General features: G+C 40.2%; 2 protein-coding genes and 1 long non-coding RNA gene across 9 annotated transcripts in view; 1 reads left to right on the top strand and 2 right to left on the bottom strand.

The window, feature by feature from the left end:
• Window positions 1–2,285: 2,285 nt before the first annotated feature.
• Window positions 2,286–16,489, bottom strand: BCAS2 (BCAS2 pre-mRNA processing factor). The gene is made up of 7 exons (XM_025994618.2): window positions 15,660–16,489; window positions 15,462–15,554; window positions 12,855–12,925; window positions 9,800–9,961; window positions 4,960–5,010; window positions 4,026–4,106; window positions 2,286–2,585 (listed from the first exon to the last, which is right to left on the bottom strand). Exons 1-7 carry the CDS (start codon window positions 15,750–15,752, stop codon window positions 2,459–2,461), a joined length of 678 nt encoding a protein of 225 aa, XP_025850403.1. The 5' UTR covers window positions 15,753–16,489; the 3' UTR covers window positions 2,286–2,458.
• Window positions 16,037–23,498, top strand: LOC140599978 (uncharacterized). The gene is made up of 2 exons (XR_012003069.1): window positions 16,037–16,978; window positions 19,554–23,498. It is a non-coding gene; the product is annotated as an uncharacterized lncRNA (long non-coding RNA).
• Window positions 16,659–24,049, bottom strand: part of DENND2C (DENN domain containing 2C) — an 84,027-nt gene continuing 76,636 nt past the window's right edge. For 4 of the 7 annotated variants that reach the window (XM_072766821.1, XM_072766819.1, XM_072766823.1 and 1 more), the window contains 3 exons: window positions 20,444–20,680; window positions 20,104–20,190; window positions 16,659–18,539 (listed from right to left, as the gene is read on the bottom strand). In XM_072766821.1, coding sequence (XP_072622922.1) covers window positions 18,508–18,539; window positions 20,104–20,190; window positions 20,444–20,680 — 356 coding nt within the window. In that variant the 3' untranslated portion in view covers window positions 16,659–18,507. Of the gene's footprint in view, window positions 18,540–20,103; window positions 20,191–20,443; window positions 20,684–24,049 lie in introns of all 7 variants that reach the window. The other 3 variants (XM_072766817.1, XM_072766822.1, XM_072766818.1) reach the window with 1 other exon arrangement.

Here is a 24,049-nt window from a genome sequence, read left to right as displayed (position 1 = left end):
ATCAAGAGTCACATGCTCTACTGACTAAGCCAACCAGACACCCTGGAGATTAAAATATTTAAGAGAACTTACAAACACGCCAGTGAACTTGATGGTAGCTGAAAGATTTCTTTCATATGGGCTAGAAAGCTCAATTTCTCTTAAATTTGATAGAGAAGGGTAACTATTTCACGCTATCTCTGTTCAATATTTTCCCTTATAGGCTCACAACAGGAGACCGCAATCTACATTGTATGCTATGAGATAAACATTGCAAAAATCAGGTGTTTTGCTGCATATGTTATATATTTTCAGGAATAAAATACCTGGTTATTTATCTTGAGGGCTGTAAGTTAGGATGGTTTATGATGTGACAGAAAATCCAACTGAAATTGACTTGCAAAATAGGCAGTCTTGGCTCACAGGTCAACCTAGTGCTGGGGCTAGTTAGGTTGCTGCAGTTTATCCAATGTCCTGCAGACTTGTTTTCTTAGCTTTGTTGGCATCATCCTCAAGCTCTACATAGTTATTTATGAACAAGATAGGAATCTCAACTAATGGGACAAATTTTACGAGTACAATCAGTCTAAAGAATGAGTGCTCTCAATCTTAATTTAGTGATTTGCCACTGATGAGAGCTGCTGCTTTCTGTGGAGTAATGCACTCTGAACCAGGCACTCCAAGTTCACCTTGGCCAAGGACACATGCAAGCCCCGCAGCCTGGTCACTACACTAGACTGGGATTTACTAACAAAATGGCAAAAGGCGGAGGAGGATTTGAGGGAGTATCACTGGGAAGAGTAGTGTGGCAAGGCACAGCAATTACCTGAAGTCTCCTCTCTCAGGCAAGCAGGGAACAACAGAAGATACAATTTCTAGAGGCTGAGTAGAAGGTACAGCAAATTGATTAGGCAATAGTGGAATGAATGCTCCCATGGGGCAATACTACTATAAAAAAAAAGTTAAGGGACGCCTGGGTGGCTCAGCAGTTGAGCATCTGCCTTTAGCCCAGGGCATGTTCCTGGGGTCCTGGGATCAAGTCCCACATCGGGCTCCCTGTAGGGAGCCTGCTTCTTCCTCTGCCTAGGTCTCTGCCTCTTTGTCTCATGAATAAATAAAATCTTTACCAAAAAAGAAAAGTTAAAAGATTGCAGGGGTGCCTGGCTGGCTCAGTGAGAAGAGCATGCGATTCTTGATCTTGGGGTTGTGAGTCTGAGCCTCACGTTGGATGTAGTTTACTTACATAAAATAAAGAATAAAAGATTGCAATATTTAGTGCTCACAGCAAGTTATGACTTTAAACCAGCAACCCTGTGCTCCCAAGGGGGTACTCTCCTCCATTAAGAAAAACTTGGAGTAACACTGTTTTAACACTCCATCTTCCAATAATGGGCTTTACTGTTGTTTTTTATTTCATAATCATAAACTTAACTCTGCATGACAGCTAGACTTGGGATAAGGAAAACCTGGAACCCAAAGAACAGTGAGAGCACAAAGATTACAGGAGGCTGAAAATATTTTTTCTGAATCGGGCAGTAATCTTTTATCCTTGTTAATTCCTTATAGGCAGAGGGTTAAAACACAACTCTGGCGCTACACGAATAAACACCTGGATGACTTTCTAGCTATACAACTCCCAACAAGTTACTTCATCGGCCCCCACTACAAGCCTGTGTATGGGAACAACAGGACCTACCTTCTTTTTGGGAGGATCAAATTATTTTTTTATTCCTAGTAGTTCATCCACCTAAAGTGTTTAGAAGAGAGCTCAGCACATAACAAGCAGCTCTTTCAAACTGTTACCTACAATGATGATGATGATGATGTCGATGATGATGATGGTGGAGCCATCATATTGTGGAAGACTTGCTTGGTAATCAAAATTTTGTTTAGAACTACCTCTTTATTTGAAAATATAAAAACCAAAAGTTTTTAACTTCTTTTACATGTTAAAAAGTTTCAATAAAGATCTCTTAGATACAAAATATGTTCCAGTGGTTCAAAATAAATTCTATGATATAATATTATTCTATCATACTTATTTTGAAAGCCTAGGTGTTTTATTTTATTTTATTTTTTAAAGATTTTATTTATTTATTCAGACACAGAGAGAGAGAGACAGAGACACAGGCAGAGGGAGAAGGTGAAGCAGGCTCCATGCAGGGAGCCCGATATGGGACTCGATCGCAGGTCTCCAGGATCACACCCCAGGCCGCAGGCGGCGCCAAACCGCTGTGCCACCAGGGCTGCCCGCCTAGGTGTTTTTAAAACGGAAAAAAAAACCCACACACACAAAACCCAACCCACCAAGCTTAAAGTTTTTATTTTGCTAAAATGCACAAATCTAACAGTCCACACTCTACAATAAACATTTAACCATAATGGTTCCCCTAAGATGCTGTTCTCCCTTACAGTTGAGATGCCTAATCTGTGAAAGCCCAGCTTGCCTTCCTTGCTTCCCACCGAATTCATCTGTCTGTTAGAAGTCTTGCCGGATGTTTTCCTTGTTTGCCTCGCCATGTTGCTGCTTCATTTGAAATATTTCATTTTCTAATTGCACAATAGTCCTTTCAATCTCATAATTCTTACTGACCAGGGATACCCAACTAGAAAAGTAAAAAAAAAAAAAAGGAAAAATTACTCAATATAAAATTTCTTTTAGAAGATTTTACCATATATATGTTTTCACTCAGGGTCATAATGTGAAACTTCACTTCTAACTTTCCGTTTAAAAAAAAACAGGCAAAATTGGGGGAAAGTGGGTAAAGGGTACATAATATTTAAGCTGTACGGGGATGCCTGGGTGGCTCAATCAGTTAAGAGTCTGGTTTTGAGTCAGGTCATGATCTTGGGGTCATGAGATCGAGCCCCACGCCAGACTACATGCTGAGTCAGCTTGAGATTCTCTCCCTTCCTCTCTGACCTTCTCCCCACTTGGACTTTCTCTCTCTAAAATAAATAAAATCTTTTTTTTTTTTAAGATTTTATTTATTATTTATTCATGATAGACATAGAGAGAGAAAGAGAGAGAGAGAGAGAGAGAGAGAGGCAGAGACAGGCAGAAGGAGAAGCAGGCTCCATGCAGGGAGCCCGACGTGGGACTCAATCCCGGGACTCCAGGATTGCGCCCTGGGCCAAAGGCAGGTGCCAAACCTTTGAGCCACCCAGGGATCCCCTAAAATAAATAAAATCTTAAAAAAAATTCTAACTATATTATCTCTTACAACTGTGAATCTACAATTATTTCAAAACAACAAAAAAATCCTTTAAAAACCAAATTAGAAATAGTTGGATAGGACAAGGTGATAGAAGATATTTAATGGGATTAACACAAAAGGAGAAAAAATAGGGCAGTCAGTAGTTAAAAATGGTAGAGAAATTTCTAGAACAAGAGAAAATTCTACAGATCGAGCAGCCTTCCCCTTCCCCAGAAAAAACCTTTAGTAGGACAAATGTAAAGAAACACACATGTATATTTGGGAGATTATAGTAGCTTGAAGAAAAATATGAAAAGATGAATAGATTGATAACATGGAATCATGGAGGTGAAGGTGGAACAAGGAAAATCATGGGGTAGAAGAAGGGAAGTAACAAAGTAAAAAAGAGAAATGATATAAAATTCATGATTATAAGGATTTATATTAACTTATTTATGTATATGAAGAATATTTTAAAAGTAAAGATATATAAATAGGAAAAAACCTCAGAGACAAATTATCAAAGTATGAAATCTCCCTCCCTCATGAATTAAAAAAAATAGATTAATTTTTTTTCCTTTTAAAAGGAGAGTATAAGTAGAATCCTATTCAGAGCAGAAATACTGAACTGAAACAGAGACCAGAATCAAGGAACAGTGGTTCTGTCCCTCTCATTGCCTTCCAAGCCCACACATCAGAAATAGGCAGAGGCAGTAAAGAGCAGAATTCATAAAAGAGCATTTCTTTCACACTTGTGGCATCCCATTTGAATACTGTTGAATCATAGTTAAATCCTGATCTTAAAATGTGCTAAATGATTTAAAAGATGATGGATGTAAAGATACTCACGTGGACTCCATTTCCCTTAATTTAGATCCAGCTGTGAGCTGCATGTTCTTTCGCTGCCAGTTTAAATCTTGAATATGTTTCCTGTAAAACATTATTCATACAACCCACCTACATTTTAACCTAAGACTAAAATCAACAGAAAAACCTATAATCAACGAAACACATCTTTAATCCCCTGAGAACAGATGTATACAGTAATGGATTATTAATTCCAGGAATTAACTTTTTTCTATTTTCAATTACAAATTTCATAAAACATGCTCACCATGAAAAATTAAACACACATAACATGCACACAGAGATTAAAAAGCAGAAGTCCCTCCTCCCATGTGCTTTTCCTTCTTACTATTCAGTTTTTGGTGGGTGTGTCCCCAAATTCTTTCCTTTATGTATATGTACAAGTAGAGGTTAAATTTTTTTTAAGTAATCTCTACGCCCTGTGTAGGGCTCAAGCTCACAACCCGAGATCACGAGTTATGCTCTACTGAATGAATGAGTCAGTCAGGCAACTTAAGATGAAAATTTTTTTTTAACCTAAATCAGATTATACATGTTGTTCTGCAACATTTTCTCCTAAAAGTGGCTTTTCAATGCCTGCAGATTTGTAAATTGCAAATGACCTGCTAGAGATGCTTTCAGATGTTAAGTCTAGTTCTCTGCCATTCCAGTTTGGCAAACCCAAGAGCAGACAGATACTAGACACAGCGGATCATCAAGTATTACTCTCATATGACTACGGTTCTTTGGTTCCTTTTTCTCCTCATTCTGTTTATTGAGGGTTCACCTAAACTTTACTCTAAAATAAGAGGAATATAGGGGCACCTGGCTGGCTCAGTCAGAAGAACACATGACTCTTAATCTCAGGGTTGTGAGTTTGAGCCTGACACTGGGTGTATCAAATACTTAAAAAATAAGAGGAAAAAAACCAACTTACCTTAACTTCTGGAGCTCTTTCTGTGCATGTTCAATCATGTGAACTAGATTTCTAAGGAAGGAAAAGAAAATAAGATTAATATACATTAAAATTTAATAATACCAACTAGAAGCGAACCATCTAGTCGATTCAAGTTCAAGTTCTTCTGCTATTGAGCTCTGTGCCAAACACCATGTTGGACACTCTATAAATATTATCTAATTTAATTCTCCTAAGAATTCTTTGAGTAAGTATGATTATCCCTATTTCACATGTGAGGACATTACAAGCTTAGAAAGATTCAAGTAACTTGGTCAAGGTAACCTAGGTGAATGTCAGAACTGAATTCCAGTTTAGTTTAGTTTTTTTTTTTTTAAGATTTATTTATTTACTGAGAGAGAGAGAGAGAGAGAGGCAGAGACATGGGCAGGTAGCCCGATGCGGGACTCGATCCCGAGACTCCAGGATCACACCCGGGGCTGCAGGCAGTGCTAAACTGCTGCGCCACCAGGGCTGCCCCCCAGTTTAGCTCTTTTAACCTCTCGAGTCCAACCAGTTTACGGACACTGATTTCCTATACTTAGGTTACTTCTTAAATTGTCATTACTTCTTTTCATGGAGAACATGGAAAATAACTCATGAGTGTATTCATTCGAACCCTTATTATCTCCATATTTCTGTACTTCCATTTATCCTGCCATTCTCCCCTGTCTATTGCTAACTAGAGAGAGAAGAGAAAAATGGAAGGGGAAATCGTGATTCCAGTACAAGTTGGCTCTTGCTGGCACAGGGGAAAAGCTGAGCAATACAGAGTGTCGTGTGATTACTGTCATGCAATTCAAGGGTAGAGGTCACCTCCCCTCCCTTAAATAACAGCTTTACTGAGATGTAATTCACACAACTATATCAATTTCCTCTTACGGCAGTACAGAATTGCCTTTAGGGTCCATTTCAACCACATAGACCCTATTATTCTCTTGCTCTAGATCCAATATTGTTTCCTGGCTTTTGTGACTCAAATATCCTGCTTTTCTCCTAAATTATTTGCCTGATTTTTTTCTAACTGCAATTCTCTCAAGATTCAGTCTTCAAACACCTGTGCTCTCCAGGCTTATCTATAGCTCATTCCCCTTTCCTTGATCTCAATGATCACTCTGTGCTCCTGAGGACAATTCAAGCTTGGCACTCTAAGTCCTGACCTCTGACCTTTAACAGGAAGCTTCCCCTTGAATGATCTCTTCCTGAAAGCTCAGTGTATTTGTTGTCTTCTCCTTTCTTTCATCCTCCATAAGTACAAGCATACCTCAGAGATATTGCAGGTTTAGTTCCAGACCACTGCAATAAAGTATAGCAATAAACCAAACTAAATGAATTTGTTCCCCTATGCATATAAAAGTTGTTTTAGTCTATTAAATGTGTAATAGCATTATGTGTAAAAAAGAAAATATATATATATACTTGCCTTTTTTTTTTTTTTTTAAGATTTTATTTATTTATTCGTGAGAGACACAGAGAGAGAGAGAGACACGCAGAGACACAGGCAGAGGGAGAAAGAAGCAGGTTCCGTGCAGGGAGTCTGATGTGGGACTCGATCCTGGGACTCCAGGATCATGCCCTGGGCCGAAGGCAGGGACTAAACCACTAAGCCACCCAGGAATCCCCGTACTTGCCCTTATTAAAAAATACTTTATTACTAGAAATTGCTAACCACTATTCTGAGTTTTCAGTGAGTCGTAATCACCAACCACAGCTCAACTCAAGAAATATAACGGAGGTGATCCATGGGTGGCTCAGAAGTTTAGTGCCTGCCTTCCGCCCAGGGCATGATCCTGGAGTCCCAGGATCGAGTCCCACATCAGGCTCCCTGCATGGAACCTGCTTCTCCCTCTGCCTGTGTCTCTGCGTGTGTCTCTCTCTCTCTCATGAATAAACAAAATCTTTAAAAATATATATATAATAGAAAAGTTTGAAATACTGAGAGAATTACTAAACTGTGATACCAAGATAGGAAGTGGCCAAATGCTACTGGAAAACTGTGCCACAGACTTGCTGAGGCTTGAAGGTTGTCAGAAACTTTCAATTTGTAAAAAATGCAATACAGCAAAGTGTAATGAAATGAAGTATGCCCATATACATATCTCTCCTCAAGTACTCTGAAATATTTCTGTTAAAACTTATGGCACTGTATCACAAGTCACAAGACTTGGGTTCTAGTCCCAGCCCTGTCCTTGAATGAGTCACTTGACATCAATGAGGCTAACCCTGATGACTTCAAAGTTTTCCCTTTAATTTCAAGTACATAATTATCTCCTCGTTAATGAAATTTTTCTTTTTTAGCAGTCACGACCCAAGACCTACTTAGAGCTAAAAGCTTTCTGCCCAGCATGGTCTATGCCTTAGAATCCTTTCATAAAGAAAGAAAACTTACTTTAATAGGATGGGAAAACAAAAAAGTGGATTGAGAGCCTTGAATAAACTGAATTTGGGTAGACCAGGTAAAGGCATTCCAGGAGGAAGTGAGACATGAGTAAAGGCCCAGAGGCAAAGTTATGATAATTACGAGAGAGAGGATTCCTTTGGCTGGAGTGAAAATCTATCATTGAGATACACCCTTCTGACTTGAACAACATGTTAAATAGTCTGGACTGTACCTTGCAACAAATAGGAAATTATTAAAGGTTTCTAGGCAAGTTGAAAGCATGTTTTCTTCAATGCAATATTTTTTTTCCCTGCACCTATCTATGTTCTCCTCCCTTCTTGCATTGTTCTCTTCTAAATGTCCAAATCTTATCATTAAAAAAAAATTATTTGAGAAAGAGAGAGAGAGAGAGAGAATGTACATGGGAGTGGGGGAGAAGGGCAGAGGAAGAGGGAGAGAAAGAATCTGAAGTAAACTCCCTGATGAGCAAGGAACCTGACAAAGGACTAGATTTCACAGCCCTGAGATCACGACCTGAGCTGAAATTAAGAGCTGGACATTTAACCAACTGAGCCACTCAGGCGCCTCCAAATCTCACCATTTTTAAGTGACCTTAACTCTTAATGTTTCTTCTGTGCATTTCTGTAATTTATAGAGCACAGTACACAATATACCTTGTACTTCCATACTGCTAAAAATGGACTACTGGTTATCTGGCATAGAATATCTTTTCTCTACTAGATAACGCTTCTTGAGGACAAAGATCACATTTTTCCTCTTTGTGAAATATACGTTTTTTTTTTTTTTGATTGACCTGTTTCTTAATCATCCCAATCCCATTTTTCCTATATCTCCCCTGCAACATATTCACAAAAAAACAGAACTATTTGTTCTATAGGTTCCCAAATTCTGGATTTTGCCCACTGAATCCTTATATGGCCACAGAAATTTAAAACATAATTCTGAAAAATTGAGAAAAGGTACTTACCACTTTGTGATTTTGCTTTATTATTCCAGGAAACATACTCTAGCAAATAGTTTGATGATGCAGTATCATGAGGTTCAACGGCTTTTTCTCCTTAAATTGTTAAACTCCTTAAACTATTAAGTGTTAATAGAGACTCAGGGGATTTTAGGACTCAAAAGCATCACAGAGATCATCTAACCATCAAATTTTCCAAATAAGAAAATCGAGCCCTAGGTAGATAACAAAACCTAAAGCTAAAGCTAGTTACGTGGAGTAGAAAGAGCTCAGTGGCTTGTGTGGGCACTTTGCTTCCCATGTTAATTTTCTACTTATAGCTGATTCTCATTATTTGCAGATTCTGTACTTGTGAACTTACTTCCTCACTCAAATTTATTTGTAACCGCAGAATCAATACTCGGTGTTTTGGGATCATTAACAGCATGCTAAGAGCAGCACAAAATTTGAGTTGCTGGACGTGTAGATTCTCAACTGAAGTGGAGCAAGGAGGCACTCTGACTTACTGTTTCAGCTCCCATACAGAGATGACCAAAGGATGGAGTTTAATTTCCAACTTTGCCAAATTACTTAACACTTCTAAACTTTGCGTTATTTTTTATGAAAGAAAACAGAATCTGCCCGAATGAGTTGTTTTTAGGATTTAAGGCTGAAGTCTATATGAGATGTATATATATAAACGCACATATATTATTTCTCCCAGGAAAAATGGTACAGTATTGGCTAATTCAGTATTCAAGGCTACTATAAAGTGGCCATAACATGTAATTAATGAGAATCGAATGTATGAGCAATCCCCCACGTTAAGGATTACATTACTCCATGTAGTAATTTGTCACTCAGACCTCAGAACTCATTTAATTACAATGTCATACAATAAATATAGCTAGGTTTAAGTCCCCTCCATACTCTTGGCAGTGGGTCTCAAAGCAATGGCTTTTCATATGGGTTTTTTTTTAAAAAATATATATATTTTTAATTTTTATTTATTTATGATAGTCACACACAGAGAGAGAGAGAGAGAGGCAGAGACATAGGCAGAGGGAGAAGCAGGCTCCATGCACTGGGAGCCCAACGTGGGATTCAATCCCGGATCTCCAGGATCGCGCCCTGGGCCAAAGGCAGGCGCCAAACCACTGTGCCACCCAGGGTTCCCTCATATGGGTTTTAATAGTTCTAGGACATGATCCCACATTAAAGTTCACTATACTATTTTTATTCCACTTCCCGTTTTTTAAAAAAGATTTATTAATTTGGGAGAGAGAGTGAGCAGGGGGACGGGCAGAGGGAAAGAGAGAGAATCTTCAAGCAGATACTCTGCTGAGCATGGAGCCTGACATGGGAGTTTGATCCCATGACTCTGAGATCGTGACCTGAGCTGAAACCAAGAGTCAGACACTCAACTGACTGAGCCACCCAAGCCCCATTCCTGTACTTAAAAAAAGACCAAAGCTTCTTACTCATTATATACTTTCCAGGCATTGCATCCATGCTGTGACATTAGTTCCAGATTCTCAATTCGAACTGCCTGATGCTCTAACTGGGCCATAGAATTGTTTACACATTCTTGCCATGCAGTAATGTCATTTTTCTGACCCGAGGAAGGGGCTGGAAGTTCATATCTGAAATTAAACAAAAATAAAATGAAACCATATATTCCCCTAAATCTTTCCTTCCTTCCAACAGAAGGTCTCACAGGTCTATGCACAATGTAAAATCCATGGAAGATTAAAGATCAGATTGTGCAATAATAAGTACCTATTTATCCTCCTAAGAAACAACTCATTACAGGTAAGATTTTTTTTTTTTTTAAGATTTTATTTATTTATTCATGAGAGAGACACACAGAGAGAGAGAGAGAGAGAGAGAGAGAGAGAGAGGCAGAGACACAGGCAGAGGAAGAAGCAGGCTCCATGCAAGGAGCCCGATGTGGGACTCGATTCCGGGTCTCCAGGATCACACCCCGGGCTGCAGGCGGCACCAAACCGCTGCGCCACCAGGGCTGCCCTACAGGTAAGATTTAACGTCATTCTACACAGTACCAAAAAACTGTTTATTTCAATGTGAACACAATCAACTGGAGTATATTATAGGATACAAAAAAACCTATGCTATCATTTTTGTAAAACACACCTATATTCAGCCAGCTTCCCATCCATACACCCAGGCCACTCTAGACAAAACAACAGTAAGGAATATAGTAATTCTTTGCATTTGGACATCATTCTACTCTCTCTCTTCACACTACACAGTCCTTCAACAGCCAGTAAGTACACTCTTCATAAATCTCAGCTCATTACTGATGAGTTACTACAAACTTAGTTTTAATTTCCATTTTATTTTTTTTTAATTTTTATTTATTATTTATGTATTATAGTCACAGAGAGAGAGAGAGAGAGAGGCAGAGACACAGGCAGAGGGAGAAGCAGGCTCCATGCACCGGGAGCCCGATGTGGGATTCGATCCCGGGTCTCCAGGATCGCGCCCTGGGCCAAAGGCAGGCGCCAAACTGCTGCGCCACCCAGGGATCCCTTAATTTCCGTTTTAATATTTTGACTAGTTAATTGTGAAAACTCCAAGTTATTCCTATGAAAAACTGAGGGGTATGCAACTGGGATCAAGAAGTGATAAACGGGGGTGCCTGGTGGCTCAGCTGGTTGAGTATCTGCATACAGCTCAGGTCATGATCCCAGGGTCCTGGGGTAGAGCCCCACACTGGGGTCCCTGCTCAGCTGGGAGCCTGCTTCTCCCTCTCCTACTGCTTCTGCTCTCTCACTCTGTCAAATATGAAAATAAAATCTTAAAAAAAAAAAAGTGATAAACCAGGGGCACTTGGGTAGCTCAGTGGGTTAATTAAGCATTCTAACTCTTGATTTGTGCTCAAGTCAGTGTTGTGAGATCAATTCCTTGACCCCCTGTATCAGCTTCCATACTGAGCATGGAGCCTACTTAAATTCTCTTGCCCCTTCTTTCTCTCAAAAAATAGAAGTGACAAACCATTTTGTTAAAAAAACAAAAAACTTTACACATATGCAATAAATGTGGCAGTTTTCAAACTTCTGATTATAACCCACAGTAAGAAATATTTGTGATCCAGTACACAAAATACATATACTTCAACAAAAGTTTCACAAAACAGTACTCACCTTTACATGCAGTATATTCTGGTATTTTCTATTCTATTTCCTTAGAAAAGTGCTGTGACAACCTGCTAAGTTTCCTTCATAATCCATTGCTTAGTGAGTCATTACTTCTGCTTTGAGACACAGTGCCATAAAGGAGGTACTGTCATGATTATCTATAGAGCAGAAGCGCCCAGAAATGGAAGAACTGAGGAATCCTGGATCTTCTCCTGCTTTTATTACTTAGGCTAGACAGGAAATGGAGCCCAAGAGAAGAAATATGGTACTCTGGTTCTACAAACTCAAATCCCTCTTCTAACCATCTCATTTGCTGAGAGGACAGACCTGCTGTGCATGTGGCCCTCTCTCAAAGGACTCTGCTCTGACAGATTACTTAGTGCTTCTCATAATTCCACAGTTATCTTGAAATTGAAAGGATCTCAGTCATAAAGCAATCCAATTCTCCATTTTAGAGAAAATAAAGGATATTTGCATATTTGTTCCTCAGAGAGAAGCAGTTTTGTAGTAAAGTGGCACAGGACAGAAGACAGTGGAACCAACGTCAGACTATGAGAGCACTCCGTGTTCACTAATGTTGCTTTGGCAAGAGTGAAGCAGGGATCATTATAAACCGTAACGTGGTTTCACCCAGACATGTGATCAGTGAAGAACTAGACATCTAATCAGGAACATTTCCTTAAAAATGTCTTTTTTTTTTCTTTTTTTAAGATTTATTTTAGAGAGAGGGAACAAGCAAGCACAGGTGGAGGGGTAGAGGGGTAGAGAATCCCAAGGCAACTGCATGCTGAGTGTGGAGTCCATTGCGGGACTTGATCTCATGACCTGAGCCAAAACCAAGATCTGGATGCTCACCAACTGTGCTACCCAGGCACTCCTCCTTGAAAATTCTTAAGAACGTGTACTTCAACACAATTTACCATTCCTCTGTTGTTGGATTTTACATTTTGCGTTTTTTTTTTTTTTTTTTCTTAAGAAAGAGAGCACACCCACGTGCATGGGTTCATGAGAGTGGAGGTAGAGGGGCAGAGGGAGAATCTTAAGTAGGCTCCACACCCAGTGTGGAGTCCTACACAGGGAACTGACCTCACAGCCCCAAGATTATGACCTGAGCCAAAATCAAGAGTGGGATACTTAACCAACTGAGCCATCCAGGCACCCCTATTTTGCCTTTTTAAATGATGGTGCAAAGAATACATTTGAACATTAACAAAGGATTATAGGAACCACTATTACATGAAGAAACATAAACATAAAGCCAGACAAGATTTTTTTCTTTTCAACATTTTAAGAGCAATATAGCTGTGGCAGTTTTACTAGTAACTTAAAATTAAGCAATGATTTGGGTCCAGGGGAAACCAGAAATACAACTTACCGTTTCATACTGAGTAATTCTATTGGTTGTCGAGCAGCCAGTCTTTCAAATTCATTTCTCATTATGTCAGTCTAATTTGGAGAAAGAATTATTTCCAAAATCATATCAACAAATTGCAACTGATACCCACCAAATAACAAATCTAACTTGCTTAAATATTTCTTTATGCTATCCATTAAAATGGATCATTTTCAAAAAATTCAAAAATAAAATAAAATAAATCATTTCCCTTCCCACCAAGTCTTCTCTGGGTTCAATGCTCCCAAGGATCAGAATACACATACTTCATATGTAAGGGGACCCACAGAGAAAAGGATTAATTCTAGATCAGTGGTTCTCAGTCCTAGCAGCAAATAAAAATCAGCTAGAAGCTTTGAGAACAATTTCAATCCTGACCACATCTTAACCCTCTCCCTCATTCCCATTTAATTGTTCTGAGGTGGACTGGACATGATCATAACTTGTTTTTAACTCATCAGTTAACTGCAGAGTGAAGCCAGTGTTGAGGACCACGGATCCAACTATTCACTGGGGGTGGGGGGAAGGGAGAGGATTTGGACATAAAGTAATTTGCTTTAGGGCTTTGGGCCTAAACCTATACTTTCTTTATGGTCCTGGCCGCTGTTTTCACACTTCACTCTTTGCAAAGAATGAGAAATGGGGAAGGGGTAAAAGAAACCAGTTCTTCTATCTACTCTAACAATTTTACGATTAAAAAAAATACATGGTGAACAAGATAAAAATTTAAAAATATACGGTAGCGCTCTACTTCTTGAGGTCCAATGTTTTGGTCAATATCCTATTCCATTTCTGTTTTGCACATTTCCTAGCCTGAGTACAAAGCACTGTTTAAGTATTCATCAGTTATTAGTATTTCAGTTATCCTGTGTAATTTCAATTTTTAATGAAGACATTAACAATTAGACTAAAAAGTTCAGACAGTCCCCCAATTTCTGGCTAGAACAGACCTTCATAAATAGTTGTTAAATGAATTAATGGAAGAGCTATTTCAGAAGCAATTTGAGGAGTGGTTAAGGTCTTGGGCAAAACAGCTTCTCTAAGCTGCAGTTTTCCCATTTAAAATATTAGGATAATAAATATGTAGTTATGGAAAAAAAAATAAATATGTAGTTATGTACTTCACAAGGCTATTTTCAGGACTGAGATGGTGAGCCCAATATACTATTAATGCCTATTATGAAAAAGTTAAATGATCAGCATACTAATTATAAAGATAGGAGGCATATGCTGTATTTAAGAGAGCTAAAAAGAAAACTAGTTTAAATATTTAAATGTTTGTGATTGAACGCAGTTATCTGAAATGTTTGGAAGCCGATCTAGTAAGAAAGCATTACTATACTTACTTCTTAACGTGGTACCATCTATAACAACAGGGTAACATTTAGAACATTTAGAAAACCAGGGAAAAACGACGTATCATTTCTTTTTTAATTTTGATGAGTGATTGGTGTTTTATGAAAAAGGGTTGTCCGATTTACAAAGTATTAGGTAGTGTATTTCCTTTTGCTTATGACTTTATTGAAGTGGCCTCATGATATCTTCCTGAGCACTGCTACAAATGCAAAGTGAAATATTTGCCAAATTCTTTAGACCTCTTCATTTGTTAATACTCGGCTACTATAGTGCTCAGGTTTTTGAGAAACATGCCACGTTCAAATCTGAATACGTTCTTCACGCTCTCAGTGGAGCTTTCATCTAGTGGAGGCTTCCTCTGGCTTCCAGGCTGAAGAAATTTTTGAACTGTGGGAACGTAGCTGATTATGGCCTTGAATTCCTGTAGCAGAGGGAAGCCTTGCGAGGACACTGGGTTTGCACTCTTCAGCCATTAAGGACGACTTCAAGGAGCTGTGTATCTACCCAGCTCAGCCCATTGCCCATAAGAAAATGTTGCCCATGATCTCTTAGTGCCTACTTAAAACTTAACCGACTTTTCATGTTACTTCAATATAAATACTGTATTTTAATAACAGAATTCTTTCATTAGATATATAGTTACCTATAACTGGGGGAAAAAAATCCCAAACACGTTTATACTAAAACGCCCAACAGAATCTATTAACTCAGAGATGATATTTCACATTTCTTTAGCTGATTACACACCAAGTATCATCTTGGGTGCACTTCCAGGCTAAATATTTAAATAGCATCGTACCTGTCACTCCCGTCATTCACATACATTCGCTAAGTGTGTAGGCTGTGACACAAAGGCCGCCCTACAGTGGTTCTCAGGAACCTCGGCTTATATATATTAAAAATTCCTTATCACTTGTTTTAGAGTAGATCTTAGTAGAGGCGATGCCTCTGAGAATTAACGCAAGGAGCCTACCTCTGAAAAGCGTGCACACTCCTGTTTGCATTGTTAGTTCGCGAAGCCCCAGGGGCTTCCAGTGCGACCCAGAGTAAGAACGCCGGAGAAGGCTTACCCAGCTGTTTTCAATGCACCGATAACACAAATCTAGTGGAGTAACTATTAGCTAAGCAAGCAATAGTTAAAGCCAGAACTTAAAATGCACTTTTACGTGGATACGACTCTCAAAGGTTCGCAGGATCCTGGCTCACACGGTGGCCTCAAGACGCCACACTTACTTCGAAAGCTGAGTAATCCGGGGCTGTCAAGTAGCTCAGGTAGTTCTTAGTGGGTCGGTATCTGCGGGTTTCCTCCTCCACCAGCGCTGCAGCCTAGAAACGAGAACAGGGGCCGGGGTCGGGGCAGCGACTCGTTAAGTGCTTCTTCCAGCACTAAGAGCCCGAGAGCGCTGAGTCCGCTACACGGCCCGAACTCACCGCTTCCCGCACACCCGGCGCTTCATAACCTTGGTCAAAATACGGCAGCGCATCTACCACCACCTCTCCGGCGACTAAACCCGTGCCCGCCATTCTCAGCCTCGCCGGAGTTTTCTGTATCCGCGCAGACTCGGGCCCATTTCATTACGCTTGCGCCGCGCTGGCCACTGAGGTTCTGCACGTCGCCTGCGCAGCGCTCTGGCGCATGCTCAACTGTCACTTCCGAAGGCGCGCCCGCCCAGCGGCTTCGCAGTGCCCGGCCATTTTGTTTTGGTCGGACGTGACGTCACGTCGCGAGTTCCCGGAATCAGCAGACCGTCTCTATTTCCTTTCCCTCCAGTGTGCTCCCACTTTTTGCCTCCGACTGGGAGCAATTTGGAGGGGAAGTGGGATTTTTCGTTCCCCGCAGGAGGCTGGTATCTGGGAGTGGAAAAGCTTTAAAAAACTTTTGGAGGAAACTGGCTGCAGGGACTTGGCGGGGAGAGGATGCTGGCTTCCCACTCCCCTGACCTACCACCTACAACCCTTATCTTTTCTGTTCGTGGCGGTTTTTCTCTTCTCCTTGCGCTACTTGCTGTCCCCCCCCCCCTTAGTTGTCGGCTCCGCGGGAACCCTTGCTTTGGGCACTTGCAGTTACTTGACGGATTCTGCAAGTCGGCGCCAGTCGCCCGTTAAAACCGCGAAGCTTTAGGGTCTGCGCGCAACAGGAGCCTGTCTTTTCCTCTAAGGTGAGCTGCCCACCGACTCGGCTCCGACAAACCGCGGCCCCTTCGCCGTCGGGGCGTACCAAGAGCCAGTCATTGCCTCCCGGCCCCCCCCCCGCCCCCCCCGCTGCGGCCCGAGACCAAGCCGGGGACCCGGGCTGCACACCCCGCCCGCAGAGCGGTCTACACCCGGCAGACGGCCTGGAAGCGCTGCCCACGGTTGGAGTCGGCTTAGTCTACCACTGAAACCGCTCATGGGACAAACGTGCTATCGGTTTAAGCGAAGTATAAGACCTTTACATCTTAAGTAACTTTATTTAAAATTATCCAAGAGACCCATGGAATTTTTGTGTTTATTCATTAAAAGATCTGTAAACGACACTTTATACAAATCTTGAGCAACTCTTTTACAAGTATGTCCAGAACTCAATACTTTACAAAAAATAAAACAGACCTAAGAAAAGGAAGCAGCTTCAGGTCACGGGGATAAAATAAGACTCCCATCGCTGAAGCAAAGGTCTCCACAGAGGGGCGGTCAGGATTCGCCGGGTAATACCAGGCCCAGTTACTAATTCTTCCCTCAGGGTTGGAGTGGCACATGGAGAGAGATGTCTGGTAAGAGCCCTACTGGGGTAAGATGCTTAATAAACTTTTTTTTTTTTTTTTTTTAAATAAGACATAGGCTCAGTTCCATTTTCTAGAGTCGTAAGAACTACATAGCACCGGTCTTAAATGGGGTATGCTTCAGATTCATTCATGCACACCTGAATGGGTGGTAATGAAAATACTGTACAAGTCAATAAACTGTATCATAATACAACTTGTAAGGTTTTAAGTCTAAATAAATATTTTTATGCCAGTTAAAACCATCAGCAGGAATTGAAGAGAACAAACTGACATCTGCTATAACATTTATCAGTGAAAATTATACCGTCACTGATAAGTTCCTCCTTCTAGTCACTAGTATTTTAGATATTAAGGGTTGGGGTGATTATGTGGTGAGTGCCCAGGAATGTTCATAGTCTGCGTCCCATTTAATTAGGGCAAAAAGACCAACAATTCTAGGGGAACCAAAAAGAGTCTCACGTGGGCACCTATAGTTTGAAGTCCTTATCATCAGAGCTGAAAATTGGCTCTGGTACACTTCAGCTTAAAAGAAAACCTTTTCAATAGTTATAATCCCACAGCTCAAATTTCCATCTGCAGAACTACCCAATTTCCTCTGCGTTTTTGAATGAATAATCCTGGCTTCAGTTTCTGGCTCTGTTGTAGAACTTTGGGCAAGTTACTTAACCTCTTTGGAGCCCAGTCGCCTCATTCGTAAAACAGAGGTGCAAGTATTTCAGGTTGACCTAAAGACTGAATAATGAGACATACATGTACCCCATGTTTGGCACCTTGGGGACATTAAGAAAAGGGGGGGGGGTAGTTCTCATGCCCTTGAAAGGATATCTTCCTGCTAGCCATAATCCCACAAAGTTAATGTTGACAAGCTACTCAAGTGCCACACAATGTGGAGGAGGAGCTGCAAGGTGTCTACTTGTTTAAGATACTCAATAACAGTGTTAACAAATAAGGGCTTCCACATAAGTGAGATTCCCCCAGACAGAACATTAGACTAAAAAATAAAAACTGGAGATACATGATGTGTATATTCCTTAGCTCAGCTCAAAGAGCCTATAGGTTTAAAACTGCCATGGTATTTCAGTGATGAGAATTATGTGTGCAGGGCCTACTCTGCACTTCTGTCATGCTTCCCCAGTACGTTTCTCTCATCGTGCTCATCTTTGAGCTGTTTTTTAAAAAAATGGAACAACAAATCTTTCCCTAGTAAAAGACAAGTGCCTTCACAGACTAATAGGCACATAACACAAAAAATGAGCCCAAGAATCAAATAGAAAAGGCCACTGAAAAAAAAACTGGAGGCAGAGTAACGAGAACATTGGTTCTAGACTACTCGCAACAATCCTCTAGTGATTACTACAGCAGTAACAGGAGAATTCTCCTCCAAGAACCTGGCCCACTTTGTAACCATTTCAACTTTCCAGGATTTTGTAGGCTACTTTAGGGCATCCTGACTCTTGGAAAAGTATTTCTTTGGCACTTTCTGTTCTATTTAGGATGGAGACAGTCAATCAAAGGTTTCATTTCTTCTGCAGGAATTTCATTTTACTTCCTAAAGGGAGAAAGAAGTAAAGTGAACTCTCATTAGTTTATTTTTTATTTATTGTACATTATTTGAGGCAAGGGATTAACAACTTAGTCATTCAGAATGGCCCAGGAGTAAGCTGCCATCTCAAGCTGGCATGTGATTTAACTACCAAACAAACGCACGCCAAGTGTCTAATTGTAGAGGTAGAAGAGAACTCAGACATCACCTAATCCAGTGGTTTTCAACCTTGACTATAGTTAAAAATTGCTTGCCCTGATCCCTAGAGATTTCTTGAGCCTGGGGTGGGGAAAATTTTCATTTACATTCCCAGATTAAATATTGTAGTCAGAGTTCAGCACCACTGATTTGATCTAACCTCATGGTATAAAGATGAAATAACAGCCCAAGGCATAATTTGTCCATGGTCTCTCAGCTAGCTAAGGACAAGGCCTAATTTTAATTAGTGGCATATTTTTCCTTTTGTATTGAAGTATAATTGGCAGACAATGTCCTATTAGATTCAGGTGTACATCATAGTGGTTTGGTATCTTTATACATTACAAAATGACCCTATGATAAGTCTGGTCACCAGGGGGTACATATTTTAATGACCAATATAAACACCATGGAATATAGGTCCTTCATTGTTTTGGCCTATCACATCACTGTTCTCCAATATCACAAAGGATAATAAAAAGTTAATAATAATCGAAAAATCATAAACATCTGTTTCGTTTTTTTTTAATTTTTTAAAAATATTTATTCATTTATTTATGATAGACATAGAAAGAGAGAGAGAGAGGCAGAGACAGGAGGAGGGAGAAGCAGGCTCCATGCAGGGAGCCCGATGCGGGACTCGATCCCGGGACTCCAGGATTGTGCCCTGGGCCAAAGGCAGGCGCCAAACCGCCGAGCCACCCAGGGATCCCCTGTGTTTCTTTCTGTAGTGTAAAATTAGTCTTGTAGGATATCCTCTTTTGCCTCAGATGCCCTCTAAATTAGGTGTTGTTTTTAAGATTTTATTTATTTATTTGACAGAGCTCACTTGCACAAGGAGGGGGAGCAGCAAGCAGAGGAAGAGGGAGAAACAGGGAGCCGGATGCAGAGCTTGATCCCAGGACCCTGGGATCATGACCTGAGGCGAAGGCAAATACTTAACCAGCTGAGCCACCCAGGTGCCCCCTAAACCAGGTGTTTTTAATCTGGAGTCCTTGGATGGGCTCAGGAGAGTCCCGAATACTCTATAATTATGTGCAAAATTTGCATGTTCTAAGCATACTTTTCTGGGAAAAAGAAAAGTTTTTATGAGATTTTCCCTGTGATGTGACGTAGAAAAGGTTAAAAATTATGATAAGCAAATTCTCATGTCATCCAAGGAAAACAGACCCAAGGACAACTCTGATGGAGAATCCTGACCTCTGAAAAAGACTTTTTTTTCTCCAAAACACTTTGGAACTACAGTCATGGTGTTTGGTCAGTCTGTCTGAGGTTACATTATTGATTTGATTACAAAGGTTTTGTGATGAGGCACACTTTTTGCAAAAGGCTTTTTAGTCACATTATCTATCAAGAAAATACAACAACTCACCAAGACTCCGCAAAATTCTATTCACCCCGCTGGGCTCAGACTCTGGAATTGTTTCCAAATACTGGAGGGCCCGGACCTCAAACAAACCTACAAGGAAAACTCATGTTGGTGAAATTGTCCAATACTTACTAAAAATCACTTAAGTAAAACTCTGTGCTTAATGCCAATGTGCTTCCATAGCTAAAACAAAATTACAGAAAGAAGTATTTTCCATCATAAAACAACTCAGATTTTGAGCCCATGAAGCTTCATAACATTTCATACTGAAATCAGTATACCACTGATTTCAAACCTTCCAAGTGCTCACTAAATACTGAGGAAGACCTGATGATAAACTGACCTTTCACCCCAGTTTTCCGAAGCTCTCGGTCCTGGATGAAGCCTGCAAACATCTGCGTTTCCATGAAGAGATCCAGGAAGTGGCGTACACTTCGGGAGGTGTGGGATTTACGGAATGGTTCCCTTTGGAATACACGTTCCCCATGCTCAGTGACAGTCATGCTCAAGGAATAATGTCCCACCAGCTCCACAAAAAACCTCACAAATGCCTCAGATACCAGCGAGTTGAGTGTCACATCTGCTGCAAAATGAAAGAAAAATAAGGAAGAAAGAAAAGAAAAAACCCCAAGCTTTGTGTTTATGGGAAATTGTTATGAAAGTGATGCATAGGAAATGGATTGAAGGACTGAGACTCTTCATTCTTAGCTTCCTTGCACCATCCACAAAAAGCCAATGGCTAGTATCTATTTTCTTCCTACACATACTCGTGTTACATCTTTCAGCCTGACTTGCACATCCACTCTTTCAAAGGCCACCAGTGAGAGCCAGCCAAATTTATTTATTTTTTAAAAATATTTTATTTATTCATGAGACACACACACACACAGAGGCAGAGACACAAGCAGAGGGAGAAGCAGGCTCCCTGAGGGAAGCCTGATACAGGACTCGATCCCAGGACCCTGGGATCATGACCTGAGCCAAAGGCAGATGCTCAACTACTGAGCCACCCAGGTGCCTGAGAGCCAGCCAAATTTAATCCGCTTTTCTATTTGTCTCTCCTTTAAACTCTGTGCTGCATTTGTGCTAACCTACTCCTCATTCCTCTTCTCCCATAATTTTAGACTTTCCTGATTTCTGGATTCCTCTCCTGGTTTTATGACCAAACACATTTGTTCTTCTCTTGCCTCTTCTTCCTCTCCCTAAGGATGGTCCTCAGACCACTTTTCAGCATTCCCATCCTTAAATAGTTAACCAGCAGAGAGATAGAGCTGGCTTTCCATGTTGATAATATGCAACTCTATCTCTCCAGACCTGATGTCACCGGAACTGACCTTTGACATTTTTAGGCTACCTACAGGTAATCATCATTTGCTTGTCCCATCACTGCTTAAATGCTGTCTGTCTAAAAGTCAACTCAGGTCCTTAGGAAATGAGTAAAATATAAATCAAATACATAAAAAATATACATATGAAACCAAATTCATTCTATTTCTCCACCAAATCCGTTCTCTCTCAACTTTCTCATTTCATACTGCAACCATTATTCCATAATAATTTACTAAATGTTTAAGACAGGTCAGGCACTGTATTTAGAGCTTTTAAAAATATAATAATCCAGTGAAGTCAGTATTATTTCTTTTTTACAGCTGAGGAAACAGGCTCAAAACAAAGACATTCTCCAGGGTCAGCTTATCTGGTACAGGGTACAGAAGCTGCCAGACTCCCAAGTCAGTTGATTCTTAACCATTATGATATAAATACTTTGCCTTTCAGGTTCTAGGATCAAACCTCAGAATCAACTTAGACTCCTCCTTTTTCTTCCACACCTAATAGCTTTTCTTTTCCTCTTCAAATTGTCGCTTGCTCTTTCTATAGGCTCCATACTGGACTGGGAATCAGGGACCTAGGTTTAGTCAGAGTTCTACCATGAAGCAACAGCATAATGGTGGGCAATTCGCTTTACCCCTTGTGACTTCTCTTCTTCTCTTCCCATATCTGTATAATGAGGGGGCTGATTAAATGATCTCTAAGGCCTCTTCTGGCATTCCATTTGATATAAACTAGATTTTTGTTATATTTTGCTCAACAGATGTCCTTCTCATCACTTTCCTTCTGCAGCTGAGAATCCACGGTCCATCACTGCTTTTACTGTCAACACTTTTTCCCCAGCCTCCCAGTTACTGTCCCATTTCTCTCCCACTTTACAGCAAAATTTCTTTTTCTTTCTTTCTTTTTTTTTTTTAAGATTTTATTTATTCACACACACACAAAACCCAGAGAGAGAGAGAGGCAGAGACAGAAGTAGGCTCCCCACAGGGAGCCCAATGTGGGACTCGATCCCAGGAGTCCAAGATCATGCCCTGAGCTGAAGGCTGATGCTCAACCACTGAGCCATCCAAATGTCCCTAGAGCAAAACTTCTTGGAAGAGTTGTTTATACCTGTTGTACCCTTTCTTAATCTAACTCTCTTTGTTTTTAAAATAATGCTTTTCTAGAACTTATCTTCAATTACTTGGTTCTGTTTTAACGTATATGCCTTAAGTACTCTTTTACATGTATAAATATTTCATAAGGTCATCGGTGAAATGAACACACCAGTACTCAACCACAAAGCTTGAAACACAGTATCAAGGTTATCTCCAAACCTCTCTGAGGTGTTCTTCTCCTACTCTCCAATAGAGGGCGACCACTATCAGCAATACTGTGTTTATCATTCCCTAGTTTTATTTATTTATTTATTTATTTATTCATTCCCTAGTTTTAGGTTACACTTTCACTATATACATAGGCAACCCCAATAACATACTATTAGGTCTTGTACATCTTTCAACATTATGTAACACATATTCTTCTGTAATTTGTTTTCTTCAATATATTTTTTACGATGCTTTTTTTAATGTTCTGTCAGTGTACGGTTAGGTTGTTTTTAATTTTTGCTATCACATACACTGCTGCTACTTTGAAAACTATTTGCTTATTTCCTAATTATCATGTGGAAGAGTTTCTCTAGGGTATATATCCAAAAGTTGAATTGTCAGGCTGTAGGATATATACACCTTTAAGTTTACTAGATGATGCCTAATTGTTTTTCCAAAGCAGTTGAAGTAATTTGCACATTCTCACCAATGCCTGACCTTGTTAGACTTTTTAAGTTTTGCTAATATGGTGGGTATAAGATGGTGTCTCACTGTGGTTTAAATTTACATTTCCCAGATTCTGATGAGGTTGTACACCTCTTCATATATTTATTGGCCTTTCACTTTTCCTCTTCTGTGAAATGATTGTTCACATCTTTTCCTCATTTTTCTATTGGGTTGTTCATCTTTTTGTTATTCAATTGTATTGTAGGAATTTTTGAAAATAAATTCTGGATACTATTACTTTTTTAAAAAGTATTTTTAAAAAGATTATTTATTTTATTCATGAGAGACACAGAAAGAGAGAGGCAGAGACATAGGCAGAGGGAAAAACAAGCTCCATGCAGGTAGCCTGATGTGGGACTCAATCCTGGGACTCCAGGATCACACCCTGGGCCAAAGGCAGGCACTCAACCACTGAGCCACCCAGGCATCCCTCTGGATACTATTCCTTTGTTGGTTATATTTGTTGAAAGTATCTTCACCTAGTTTATAGCTTGTCTTTTGTTTCTTTTCCATGGTGTCCCTTAATGATCAGAAATTTAAAAATTTTCACAGTGTCAGGGGCGCCTGGGTGGCTCAGTCAGTTAAGCATCTGCTTTCCGCTCAGATCATGATCCCAGAGTCCTGGGATCCAGCCCTGCATAGGGATCGCTGCTTGACAGGGAGTCTGCTTCCACCCCCTTCATGGCTTGCACTCTCACATGTATTCTCTCTCTCTCTCTCAAATAAAGTCTTAAAAAAATTTAAAGTGTCAAATTAGTCTTTTTAAAAATTTCGTGCTGTTTGTGCCACATTTAAGAAATCCA

This window comes from Vulpes vulpes, chromosome 8 (genome assembly GCF_048418805.1).
Source record: "Vulpes vulpes isolate BD-2025 chromosome 8, VulVul3, whole genome shotgun sequence".
Classification (NCBI taxonomy): domain Eukaryota; kingdom Metazoa; phylum Chordata; class Mammalia; order Carnivora; family Canidae; genus Vulpes; species Vulpes vulpes.
Note: the sequence above shows the minus strand (reverse complement) of the source record. Positions and strands in the feature narration are given on the sequence as shown.